General features: G+C 45.5%; 1 protein-coding gene across 1 annotated transcript in view; it reads left to right on the plus strand.

The window, feature by feature from the left end:
* Plcd4 (phospholipase C, delta 4) overlaps window positions 1-12,463 on the plus strand; it is a 32,899-nt gene extending 20,436 nt beyond the window's left edge. Inside the window, exons 6-16 of the mRNA XM_013018342.1 lie at window positions 1,665-1,866; window positions 3,079-3,223; window positions 4,314-4,466; window positions 7,510-7,707; window positions 9,587-9,740; window positions 10,079-10,195; window positions 10,637-10,809; window positions 11,465-11,600; window positions 11,905-12,054; window positions 12,135-12,242; window positions 12,412-12,463. Coding sequence (XP_012873796.1) covers window positions 1,665-1,866; window positions 3,079-3,223; window positions 4,314-4,466; window positions 7,510-7,707; window positions 9,587-9,740; window positions 10,079-10,195; window positions 10,637-10,809; window positions 11,465-11,600; window positions 11,905-12,054; window positions 12,135-12,241 — 1,535 coding nt within the window. The 3' untranslated portion in view covers window position 12,242; window positions 12,412-12,463. The remainder of the gene's footprint in view (window positions 1-1,664; window positions 1,867-3,078; window positions 3,224-4,313; window positions 4,467-7,509; window positions 7,708-9,586; window positions 9,741-10,078; window positions 10,196-10,636; window positions 10,810-11,464; window positions 11,601-11,904; window positions 12,055-12,134; window positions 12,243-12,411) is intronic.
* The last annotated feature ends 556 nt before the right edge of the window (window positions 12,464-13,019 follow it).

A 13,019-nucleotide genomic window follows, 5' to 3' on the forward strand; every position in this document is an offset into this window, starting at 1 on the left:
GCTCACAATGTGTTTAATGAGTATGGACTTACCTAAGAATTTGGGTTATCACTGTCAAGAAACTTGCTGCTCCAGGATATCTCAAGTGTGGAGCAATGGAGCTGGACATGAGAGTTAGGTTGTTCTAAGTACTAAGAAAGCCTCTCTACAGAAACATTACCCTCAGTGAGATTGCACAGTGCAAGACATAGCTCTGATATCTGGCTGCTTGTGTAAACATTACCCTCAGTGAGATTGCACAGTGCAAGACATAGCTCTGATATCTGGCTGCTTGTGTTCAAATCCCAGTTCTTTCACTCACTAGTCATGTGACCTGGGGCACATAACTTGTGGCTGCAGATTACATCTATTGTACTGTGTTAAGGAGAGTATGAAGTGAGATGATGCATGCGAAGCCCTTGACATGGATGGAGTGCTCAGTAACTGTCTTTGGTTTTTTATGTTGTTGTTGTAGAGCTTTTTTTTGTTTTGTTTTTGGTTGGTCATGGGGCTTGAACTCTGAGCCTGGGCACTGTCCCTAAACTCTTCAGCTCAAGGCTAGTGCTCTACTACGTGAGCCACAGCACCACTTCTGTTTTTCTGGTGATTTGCTGGAAGTAAGGGTCTCACGGACTTTTCCTGCCCAAGCTGGCTTTGAACCACAATCCTCAGATCTCAGCCTCCTGAGTAGCTAGGAATATAGGCATGAGCCACTGGCGCCTGGCCTAGCTTTGTTTTGTTAAATGAGATCCATGCTGAGAAAGGTGAGGGCTATGGAAGAAGTAGCAGGGTCCTCAAGGAGAGCATAGGTTAAAGTGATGTTGACAAATGTGTCTCCCACAGTGCATGGAAGCACTGACGGGAGGACGAAACTCTCATAAATAACACAACTGCATAGCCCAGAGAAGAAAAGTTACCTTGGCCACATCACTAACAAGTAACCTTAATTCTTTCTAGACTTCGATTTTCTATCTAAGTATACACACTGGACCCTTCAGATTGCAAGCTGTGCTATTATGGTCACTATGAGCTACATGTGAACATTTACATTTAAATGAACTAAAATCAAATACAATTTCAAGTCTAATGCCCTAGTCATAGAAGGCACATTTCAAGTGTCTATAGCCACATGTAGCCAAGGGCTGCCATATTCAAAACTGCAGAGCAGAACATTTCCATCATTGTAGAAAGTGTTATTGGAGAGCACTGGTCTACATTTATTTTTTTTTGCCAGTCCTGGGGCTTGAACTTAGGGCCTAGGCCTGAGCCACTTTAGCTCATGGCTAGCACTCTACCATTTGAACCACAATGCCACTTCTGGCTTTTTCTGTTTATGTGGTACTGAGGAATCGAACCCAAGGCTTCATGCATGCTAGGCAAGTACTCTACCACTAAGCCATATTCCAAGCCTGGCTTCAAACTTGCTATGTAGCCCAGGTTTGCCTCATACTCTTAGTCCTCTTGCCGCTACCTCCCAAGTGCCTGGATTCAGAGTTGAGCCACCATACTCTCCTTAACACAATCTAAACAGCTGTCTTTAATAATCACTGAGGATGGACAGTGGGTAGGGCAAGTCTGGGATCTGGCACCATCTAAAAGGCAGGAACTGAGGGAAGGGGTAGAGAATGGCCACTAGGATTCCACTGAGAACTCCTCACTCTAGTGTTCTACAATCCATGCCCTAGGTAAACGAAGGCACGTGCTGAGCATGGATGGCTTTCTCAGCTACCTATGCTCAAAGGATGGAAACATCTTCAACCCGGCCTGCCTGCCCATCTACCAGGACATGACACAACCTATGAACCACTACTTCATCAACTCCTCTCACAACACTTACCTCTTGGGGGACCAGCTTCGTGGCCAGAGCAGCGTCGAGGGATATATACGGTGCGGTAGTGACAAAGGAGGGGTCTAGCTCAAGAAAGGGACCTTCTGTGAGAAACTGAGGGCAGCTGTGAGTGGAGAACAGATTGTAGAGATAGAAAAGGGCTGGGGGAGCTGTGGGACCTTAGAGATCTGAGACACTTGCTAAGATATTAAAGAATAATGGGAGAATGTTAATGAAACCCTACAAGTGAATTCAGAGGCCCTGCCATATTTATTCTGAACAAGTAAATGTGGTAGGAAAGGCACTAGAACATGGGATTTAAAAACAGAAGTTCTAGAATCAAATCGTGGTTTATACTTTGTGTTGAGGTAGTCTTTGGTACTCACTTGGGGTTTTGTAGCTAAGCAATTAGCCTCTAGGCAACTGCCTATTTTCTCAAGGTTGTTAGGAAGATCAAATTAGATAATTCATGTATCTATAGGTAATAAGTATCAGCTGCATTTACTGTAATTAATCACAGATTTGATTGAATAGTTGACATATCATTATAAGAGCATCAAAGAATGCAAAAATGAATGAAGCTTTTACTAAAAAATGAGTGAAACCTCCAAGTTTCAATCTTAGCCTGTGTGAGGCACTGACTGCAATGGCTGGTAAAAGATACATAGATAGGCTGGGCACCAGTGGCTCATGCCTGTAATCCTAGCTACTCAGGAGGTTGAGATCTGAGGATCATGATTCAAAGCCAGCCCTGGCAGGAAAGTCCATGAGACTCTTATCTCCAATTAACCACCATAAAACTGGAAGCGGTGCTGTGGCTCAAGTGGTAGAGCACTCGCCTTGAAAAGTGCAGGGACAGTCCCCAATCCCAGAGTTCAAGTCCCACAACCAACAGAGAAAGAGACAGAGACAGAGAAAGACAGAGAGAGAGGCAGAGACAGAGACACAGAGACACAGAGACAGAGAGAGGTCCCTGAGAGTCTGAATATTGAAGAGCCTGAACATTGAAGTATCACTAGGCAATGAGTTGCTAAGGAAGGTTGTAAACTGAGAAGGATGAGGTTGGAGATTAGCGTGAGCTGCAGCCTTGTCCAGTGACATGGAGAAGGCTCCATGGAGATGTAGCTTGAAGGGGTCTAGATGAGTAAATACTGGTATACAGTACTTTTGAGACAGCTCTTACTACTTAACCCAGGCTTGTTTCAGAATGGGCAGAGGGTCTTTAGTGGCAGATCACATTTTGATGTCTCCTGCATCTGGGGTTCTTTCAGGGCCCTGAAGCGGGGGTGCCGCTGCGTAGAGGTGGATATATGGGATGGACCTACTGGGGAACCCCTTGTTTACCACGGACATACCCTGACTTCCCGCATCCTGTTCAAAGATGTTGTGACCACAGTAGCACAGTATGCCTTCCAGGTAGTTGTTCAAGGTTGGGAGCAGTGCTAAATAAGACAAGGGGGAACAGTAACTGGCTCTGAGTCTGGGGAAGGTGGAAGGGTGCAGGGAGGGTTCTTGCAAACAGCATGATATGCAAAAAGTAAGTTCTAACTCAAGTCCAGTACCAGTGGTTCACACCTATAACCCTAGCTATGTGGTTTGAAGCCAGCCATGGCAGGAAAGTCCATGAGGTTCTTATCTCCAAGTAAACTCCACAAGAAAAAAAAAAAGGAAAAGAAAAAAGAAAGGAAAAGAAAAGAAAAAGCCAGATGTGGCAGTGTGACTCAAGTAGTAGAGGGCTAGTCTGAAGCACAAAAGCACAAGGACAGTGCCTAGGCCCAGAGTTCAGGCCTCAGGACCAGCAAAAAAGAAAAAGAAAAATTGTAACTCTACAATATTAGATATTAAGAAAGAGTTATAAATAAGTGTTGGATGTGTCCCTAGTAGTCAGAAAGGTAATCATTGATTTCTAATCATTACCACTTATAACAATTTCCTAAGGAAACAGTAGAGCTGGGGCCAGTAAGAACCTGGAGACAGGGGCTGGGAAGGTGGCTCAGGGGTAGAGCGCTTGCCTTGCATGCATGAGGCCCTGGGTTCAATTCCTCAGCACCACATAAGCAAAAAGAAAAAAGCCGGCAGTGGTGCTGTGGCTCAAGTGGTAGAGCGCTAGCCTTGAGCTGAAGAGCTGAGGGACAGCCCCCACAGAGTTCAGGCCCCACGACTGGACCCCCTCCCCCCCCAAAAAAAAAGAACCTGGAGATGAAGGCCTCAAAATAGAATGTGGACACTGCAGGCCTGACTACCACTCTGAATCTGAAAGTGCAAGGGTCTCAGGGAACCTGGGTCAGACTTAGAACAGGGATGAGATATGGGGGACCAAGGGGGCTCTTTAGGAATAGCTAGGAGTAGCCCCCAGACTCAACAAAGCCTCATTGAGCCCTTTAACAGTTGTGAAAGAGTCTGGTAATCAGAGTACTCATTTGAGTGAATAAATGAGGGGGAAAGTTAGGAACCAAAGAGGTTAGAGGGTTTTGTAACACTAGATGCCACATCCTTCCCCCACCAGACAACAGACTACCCAGTCATCATGTCCCTGGAAAACCATTGCTCCTGGGATCAGCAGCGGACGGTGGCCCAGCATCTGACAGAGATCCTGGGGGAGCTGTTGCTGAACACCGCCTTGGATGATGTGCCCTTGAACCAGCTGCCCTCCCCTGAGGTAGGTACTTAGTGCTCTGTCTAGGCTTCCTGTAGCCTCCATATTCCTCACATAGCTACCTCTTGATCTTCCTTTCTTCCTTTCTTTCTTCTTTCCCTTGCCCTTTCCTTTCTTGTGCCAGCTCTGGAGTTTAAATTCAGCACCTCATACTCTTACTTAGCTTTTTTTGCTCAAGGCTGGTGCTCTACCACTTGGATCACACCTCCAACTTCTGGCTTTTTGTTGGTTAATTGGACATATCACAGCTTTGTCTGCCTGGGCTTGCTTCGAATCAAGATCCTCAAATCTCTGCCTCCTGAGTAGCTAAAGTTTATGTGTATGAGCCACTGATGCCCAACTTGATCCCATCTTTCTATCTTCAGATAGACTTTCTCTTTAGCATGCCTGGAGACAACTTAAATTTTGGAAGATTTAATTGAACACAGAATCTACTTATAGTTCTTAAGTTTCAAGTCATTATGTGCTGTAAATTTCATTTGCAATGGAAATATCTTAATTTTTGGTAGTAATTTGTGTAGACTATACAAAAATACAAAGGGAACTCTTACCCCATTATAATCCCAAACTTTTCAAAAAATCTATCAATAGATGATTTTATTTAAATCCCAGGACCTCTATCACTGAGCTACACCCTCAGTACCTATCATGAGATTTTTAAAGACTTATGTAAACATATATGTGTATATTAACATATATACACACACAGTACTGTGGTTTGAGCTCTAGGCAGGTCTTACTGTGGAGCCATACTTCCAGCTCTGTTTCCTTCTGATTATTTTTTTTTTCTTCCTTGTTGTGGGGCTTGAACTCTGGGCCTGGGCACTGTCTCTCAATTCTTCAGCTCAAGGCTAGCACTCTACCAACTTGAGCCACAGCACCACTTCCAATTTTCTGGTGGTTTATTGGAGATAAGAGTTTCATGGCCTTTTCTGCCTGGGCTGGCTTTGAACCGCATTCCACAGATCTCAGCCTCCTGAGTAGCTAGGATTACAGGCATGGGCCAATAATGCCCAGCTTTCTGGTTACTTTTTGAAATAGCATCTCACTTTTTATCTGAGCATGATCCTTCCATGTTAGTTTTCCCAGTGTAGCTAGGATAACAGGCACGCATCACCTTATCCAGCTCTCCTCAAGTAGTCTGGTCAGAAGCTGGTGGCTCATGCCTGTAATCTTAGCTACTCAAGAGGCTGAGCTATGGAGATCGTGGTTTGAAGCCAGCCCAGGCAGAAAAGTCTCCATGAGACTCTTATCTCCAATTAACCATTAAAAAGTGGAAGTGGAGCTATGGCTTAAAGTGGTAGAGCATTGATCCTGAGCAAAAGAGCTCAGGACAGTGCCCAGGCCCTGAGTTCAAGCTCCACGACCACCAAAAAAAAAGGGGGGGCAGGGGAGATCTGGTTAACTTTTCTTCCTGGGCTGGCCTCAAATCTTGATCCTCCTAACTTCAGCCTCTCAGGTAGCTAGGATTACAGGCATGAGCCACCAGGACATGGACATTTTTTTTCCATAATAGCTTTATATTGTTCTAGTTTAAGTAATTAGTCATAATTTATCCAGTTGAACATTTGGTAGACATTTAGGTTGTTTATAATTCTTGTACATATATCCTTAGCCACTTATTCTTTCTTTGAAATAGATTCCTAGAAGCAGAATTGTTGGGTTAAAGAGGTTAAAGTTTCTATTCTGACATTTTTAATTGTCACTGTCAACTTCCCGCTTTAAAAAAATTACCAAATTATACCCCAAAGAGAAGAGAGTGACTACAAATAACTTCATAAATGACATGATTCAGATTCATAATGGAAAGTGTTGGGAAAAAAGGAGGGGATGGGGCTGGGAAGGTGGCTCAGTGGTAGAGCACTTGCCTTGCATGCCTGAGGCCCTGGGTTCGATTCCTCAGCACCACATAAGCAAAAAGAAAAATGCCGGAAGTGGCGCTGTGGCTCAAGAGGTAGAGCGCTAGCCTTGAGCTGAAGAGCTGAGGGACAGCGCCCAGGCCCAGAGTTCAAGCCCCACAACCGGACCCAAAAAAAAAAGAAAAAAAGGAGGGGATGTTTTAGTTTGAGGTTTTTGCTGCTGTGGTTGTCATTCTGCTTTATTTTGTCTACTGAGACAGAGACTTGCTATGTAGTCCAGAGTGGCCTCCTGCTCCAGCTTCCCAATTCTTGGGATTATTGGCATGAAGCAAAAAAGCTAAGAGATATTACCCAAATCCTGAATGTAAGCCCAGTACTAAAAAAATAAAAAAACAGAAAGATCTTTTTTTTTCTTTAATCATGATTATTCAAAAAGATAATCTATCTTCTCATAATCTCACCATATGTATGAACCTATGTATCTATATATCCTTTTAACTTAAAGGAGATTTTAGTGGATCAAATGTGAAGTAGGGACCTACATTTTTTTTCTTCCAAATGGATGAAAATGTTTAAGAAGGGAATCCATACTGTGTGTGTGTGTGTGTGTGTGTGTGTGTGTGTAGAGAGAGGGGGGCGAGAAGGAGAGAAAAGAGAGAGCGAGAGCAATCTCTTCCTAGGAGAACTGTGTGCCTGCTTGGTCATATCTGGTACTCCACTACTTGAGCAATACCTCCAACCTAACTTTTGGCTGTGTAATTAGAGATGGAGGCTTGTGAACTGTCCTGCACAGGCTGGCTTTGAACCAAGATCCTCCAGAATTACAGGCATGAGCTAGTTATTATTCCTAGGGTAACTTCTAGCCATTTAATTTCTTCCTCTGCTTTTTTTTTGGGGTCCAGTCGTGGGGCCTGAACTCTGGGCCTGGGCGCTGCCCCTCAGCTCTTCAGCTCAAGGCTAGCACTCTACCCCTTGAGCCACAGCGCCACTTCCGGCTTTTTTTTCTATTTACTTATATGGTGCTGAGGAATCGAACCCAGGGCCTCATGCATGCAAATCAAGCGCTCTACCACTGAGCCATCTTCCCAGCCCCCTTCCTCTGCTTTTGAGAACAACGGAAACTTCATGAGGTTCCATGAAGCCCTGGGGGCAGAAACTGAATTTCTCTCTTCATTTTTGTCTCCTAGAGGCTTCGGGGTAAGATCCTGATAAAGGGAAAGAAGCTAACAACAAATGAGGAGGAGGAGGATGAAGAAGAAGAGGACCTGCACTCTGAGCTGGAGAGAAGGCAGGGCACAGAGCTAGAGCCAGACCCCTACTCTGAGATTGAGACTCATTCTGTGCCTGCACCTGAACTCCAGCTTCAGGTTAAGGACAAAATGAAGGTACACAGTTGGAGTGGTTTTTCTGCTGGACATCTGAGTACAGGGCATTCAGCTGAGGGCTGGTTTCTGAAGAGATTAGAGTCAATAGAGTAGAAGGCCAAGAAGAAAACAATCCTTCCTCTAATGAAAAGACATAAGAATATATGCATAGCATTATAATACTTGAGATATTGCCATGTATCAATACATTGCAGTGACTTTCCAACTTCTTGGGGCCATGAGATCTTTTTCTTTTTTTTTAAATGAAATTGACATAGAGGCTTAGTATACAAAATAGATAGTGCACAACTATTCTAACTGAAGCCCCCCTACTGGGTCTTAGTGGGATGTGTAGGATCCCAGGATGGGCAAGTGGGTAAGTTACAAGAAAAGAGGATTTTAAGGGGTTAGGTACTTCTCAATCTCCATAAGAGCTAGTTTGAGTTGGGCACTGGTGGCTTATGAATGTAATCCTAGCTACTCAGGTGGCTCAGCTCAGGATCACACTTCAAAGCCAGCCCAGGTAGGAAAGTCTGTGAGACACTTATCTCCAATTAATCACAGAAAAAGCCAAAAGTGGTGCTGTGGCTCAAGTGGTAGAGTGCTAACCTTGGGCAAAAGGAGCTTAGGGACAGCCCCTAGGCCCAGAGTTCAAGGCCCAGGAGCTGCAGAAAAAAGAAAAAAAAAAAGAGCTAGTTTGAAAATCACCAATAGGGGTGTATATGTGTGTGGGGGGGCGTGGTAATCACCTTTATATTGGCTAAGTAGGGATTACTGGAGTGACTGGTGTACCCTCAATTATAGTAAATTTAGGGACCATTTCATGGGAAGGGTTAAGTCTGGGCTTGAGGAGCCAGAAATGCCCAAAAGTGAGCCAGAAAGGAGGAGAAATCTGACGTGGAGAAGGTGGAGGCCTCAAGACTATGCCAGCACAATCCACCCATTTCTGTCTGGGAAAGAGGGAGACCGAGGTGGGAGGGATGCCACTGGTGGGTCCTCTAAGACCCTGGTTTGAAGTCTGCTTTTCTCTCTCTTGTGCACTTGCTTGGTTCACTCACCTGACTTCTAGCTAATCTTGTTCTTTCTGGGGTTGTGGTGATTAGCCTGCTGTCACCACATTAGGAATGGAAATGAGAACTTAGGAGACAAATCCAAAGATGATATACTGGGACCACTGCATACTTTCAGGTGTGAATTCCATGACCATATTGCATTCTTAATGTATCTGCATAGACTCATGTACATTCTGGCCAGATTATCATTCATTTATTTGAAAAGACAAGAGAGAGTAATCATATGTTAAAAAATCTATTACCCAAGATGTGAAATAAAGCGGATCCTCCAAACAGAGCAGGTGCTTTAGCCTCCAGAGGCTAACACAGATGACACTAATATATAAAGACTGCTTTTTTGGGGGGTGTATATCCCAATCTTTGGCTGGGCACTATCCTTGAGCTTTTGTGCTCAAGGTTAGGGCTCTACCACTTGCACCACAGCTCCACTTCCAGCTTGTTGGTGGTTAATTGGAGGTAAGAGTCTCACAGACTTTCTTGCCTAGACTGGCTTTGAAATGTAGTCCTCAGGTCTCAGCCTCCTGAGTGGCTAGGATCATAGGCAGGAGCCATCAGCGCCCGGCAGATGAAGACTGCTTTTATTCCCATCCCCACTGCCAGGTTATGAGGTGCTTGCCGACTTCTCTGCCTAGTTGTTGTCAGACTTTGATCCAGCCTCCTAATACCAATCCTGGGCCTGTTGTATTGACCAAGCAGGTGAGGCAGGAAGGAAGAATGCAGTGGGGGAGGTAGTAATGGGAAGAGGTTTAGGTTGGACCGCCATTAGCTTCTTCCCTCACAGAATGCTAAGGATTCAATTCCATCTTTCTCTCTACTTTCTTCTCCAGAAAGCCAAGGCCATATTATGTCCAGCCCTCTCTTCTCTGGTTATCTACTTGAAGTCTGTCTCATTCAAAAGCTTCACACATTCAACGCAACACTACTACTATGGGATAGCATCCTTCTCTGAAAACAAGGCCAAGCACCTCATCAAGGAGGCTGGTCAGGATCAAAATGGAAGGAGAGGGAGGGAAGTGGGATGGGTAGATTCAGGCCTTGTAAGCAGGCAGGTAAGTCCCAAACAAGAGGATAAGGGAGATAGGAAGAGATAAAGAAGCAAAGGGAAAGGACTTATGACTAGTGGGCACAAAGCTATAAGGGGAGGAAAGTTTGGGGGAAGATGATCCGAATGGAACACAACAGAGGCACACTGAAGCTCTCTGCAACCAGCTTCAGATGTTGAGAAGAATGGAGTGAGCAAGGTCCTTAGGACCACTCAAGTAGAAGAATGAGCCTTGAATGGAGGGGACTTCTAATACCTTCCCTGTTCCCTTTCACAGGCAATGATTTTGTGCACCATAACACTTCTCAGTTAAGCCGTATATATCCCGGTGGTCTGAGGACAGATTCATCGAACTTCAATCCCCAGGAATTCTGGAATGTAGGCTGCCAGATGGGTAAGGGGGTACTAAGAACAAGGAGGGAGTGGAGGCGCAAGCAGCTGATGCAAAAAAAGTTTACCAACAGAAGTAGGGCCAGGGAATTCCTTAGAGTGCTAGGGTAAGAAATGTTATCTATGGAGATGTTCCCAATGGGCAGGCTCCTCTCTCCTCCCCTTTCTCTTCTCTGTCCCCTCCATCTTCGCCTGTTCTCCATTCCTTTCTCTCTCCTCCCCTTTCTCCTCCTCTTCTAGGCAGGGTCTCCTTATATAGCCCAGGCCAGCTTTAAACTCGCATCTTGCTTCAGCCCCCGAGGTGCTAGGATGGCAGGCATATATTAGCTCTAGCTCCCACAAGGACTTGTATACCCAGTACTTGTCTTTTTAGTCCCTGCCCTGAAAGAGGAGCTGGAAGGTTCCCAAAGTGAATTTTGACCATCTTTTCTCTTGCGATTCTCAGTGGCTTTGAATATGCAGACCGCAGGACTTGGAATGGATATCTGTGATGGGTTCTTCCGCCAGAATGGCAGCTGTGGCTACGTGCTGAAGCCCAAATTTCTGCGCGATCCACAGAGTTCCTTCCACCCCGAGAGGCCCATCCAGCCTTTCAGAACCAAGATCCTCTTAATTCAGGTATGATGGATACTGAACATGGGATATGTGGGAGGGAAGCAGGGGGAAGAAATGAGATCTTGAGAGAGTACAATTGCTTGAAAACTTCTTGAGACTAGATGGCCTGATTGCTAGCAGTACAGATTTTGGAGCCAGCTGCCTAATTTCAAATCTGTTTAGTGTTTTGGGCAAGTTTCTTTAACCTCTGTGAACATCAGTGTAAAATGAGGCTACTCCTATCACCCACCTCACAGGGTTCGGAGAACTGCAGCAGCCAAGATTAAATGTTTATTCTAGTGCATAGTAAGAGGCTGTGGTCCTTGGTGTGCCTTTCAAACTTTTTTTTTTTTGGTTGTGGGGCCTGGGCGCTGTCCCTCAGCTCTTCAGCTCAAGGCTAGCATTCTACCACTTGAGCCACAGTGCCACTTCCAGCTTGGTGGAGGAATCAAACCCAGAGCCTCATGCATGCGAGGCAAGCACTCCACCACTGAGCCACCTTTCCAGCCCCAACCTTCTTAATTTCTAACTGGAAACCTATTACCCGTGGAGGATCCATTTTGTAAACCAAGAAGCTATAGCTATGTGTGGTCCTCCGTCTTTGCTTCCCCGGGGGTATGAGGAATGAAGGGCACCTGGCTGAGCAGAAACTCATGAAGGTCCAGTGCCCTGATTGCAGGTGATCAGTGGTCAGCAACTCCCGAAAGTGGGCAACACCAAAGAGAGGTCTATCGTGGATCCGCTGGTGAAAGTGGAGCTCTTTGGCATTCGTGAAGACACAACCCGGCAAGAGACCAACTACGTGGAGAACAACGGTGAGCGACTGGGCAGTGCAGAGAAATGACTGCTGTTGCCCTTTTATCTTCTCCTTCATTGACTCTAGTCCATTTCTCCACCTCCACACCCTACTATGGGAAGCAGGTGGACAATACAGAGAATCTAGCCCCCTCCCTTACAGGCTTGTTACTTGGGAAAATGGCTTACTCCTTCTGTGTCTTTCCTCACCTGCAAAATGCTGAATGCCATCTAGATTAAATAATACAGGGAAAGCCACTCCATGTGGATCTAACAGAGATAATCAATGTCTATTTCTTCATTTCCCACCTGTCACCACCTCAGGTTTTAATCCATACTGGGGGGAAACATTATGTTTTCATGTCCGGGTGCCTGAACTTGCTGTGCTGCGTTTTGTCGTTAAGGATTATGACTGGAGATCCCGAAATGACTTTATTGGTCAGTTTACTCTGCCTCTGAGCTGTATGCAACAAGGTGAGACAGTCCTTGGAAACCTTGGTCAACACTGCAACTCTGGCTGCCTTCCTAATAATAGTTTTCCTGCCCCATCCTAGGCTACCGCCACATACACCTGCTCTCCAGAGATGGCATCAGCCTCCAGCCAGCTTCCATCTTTGTGTACACCTGCATCCGAGATGACCTACAGGAGGAGGATTCTTGAGGTGGGTACTTTGTAGGAAGGGTGAGAAACACCTGGAACGATGCTCCAGAGAAAACAGACGTGAAAAGGATACTTTGGTTTGTGTATTCCTACGCACAAAATTATCTAATAGGCAAATCTAAGAGCTGACTTTCCATCTTCTCTTCCCTTCCCTTCTCTCGTTTTCACAGGCCTTTAGTATCTTTCCTGCCCTTTCCTTTTGTGTACCCTCTACTGGAGTTCCCTCCTTCCTCCTGCAGTAGGCTCAGTTCCATACTCAGATCTACTACTAATTTCTCCCATCAAATCTGGTACGAAGGCAGACTGCAACTATAAACCCAGAATGGGGATTGGAGCAGAGAAACCTACAGAAGCATGACCCCTTCCATCCCTAACTTCCTCCATGCTGAGAACCAGGGAAGGATAAATCAAAGCTCCCCAGGCCAAAAGCTGGAGACAGATTCCTGATCCTAGACTGTACTGATTCTCCAGAGAATACTGCACAGCCCTGTCCCCACCGGACTGCTCCTCCTCAGCTGGTATAAATAGAGCTTTTCTCTTCAACTTGGCTTCAGAATGGTCTCTTGTTGGGCAAGGATGGAGGGACATTTGGGCTGTTGAGTGGATGAAAATGGTATAGATGTAAGGTTTCCCAAGGCCCCTCCTATGTGCAGCAGCATAGCCTAGGGAGGACAGAGAAGAGAGGCTTCTAAGGGGCAAAGCCAAAGAAGAGGAGAGGGCTGATGTAGTCCAAGCCTTCCTGAAGAGTTTGCCTAAAACAATCCCAGTTTATGTCTTT

The sequence above is a fragment of the Dipodomys ordii genome, unplaced genomic scaffold, assembly GCF_000151885.1.
Source record: "Dipodomys ordii isolate 6190 unplaced genomic scaffold, Dord_2.0 Scaffold1, whole genome shotgun sequence".
Taxonomy (NCBI): domain Eukaryota; kingdom Metazoa; phylum Chordata; class Mammalia; order Rodentia; family Heteromyidae; genus Dipodomys; species Dipodomys ordii.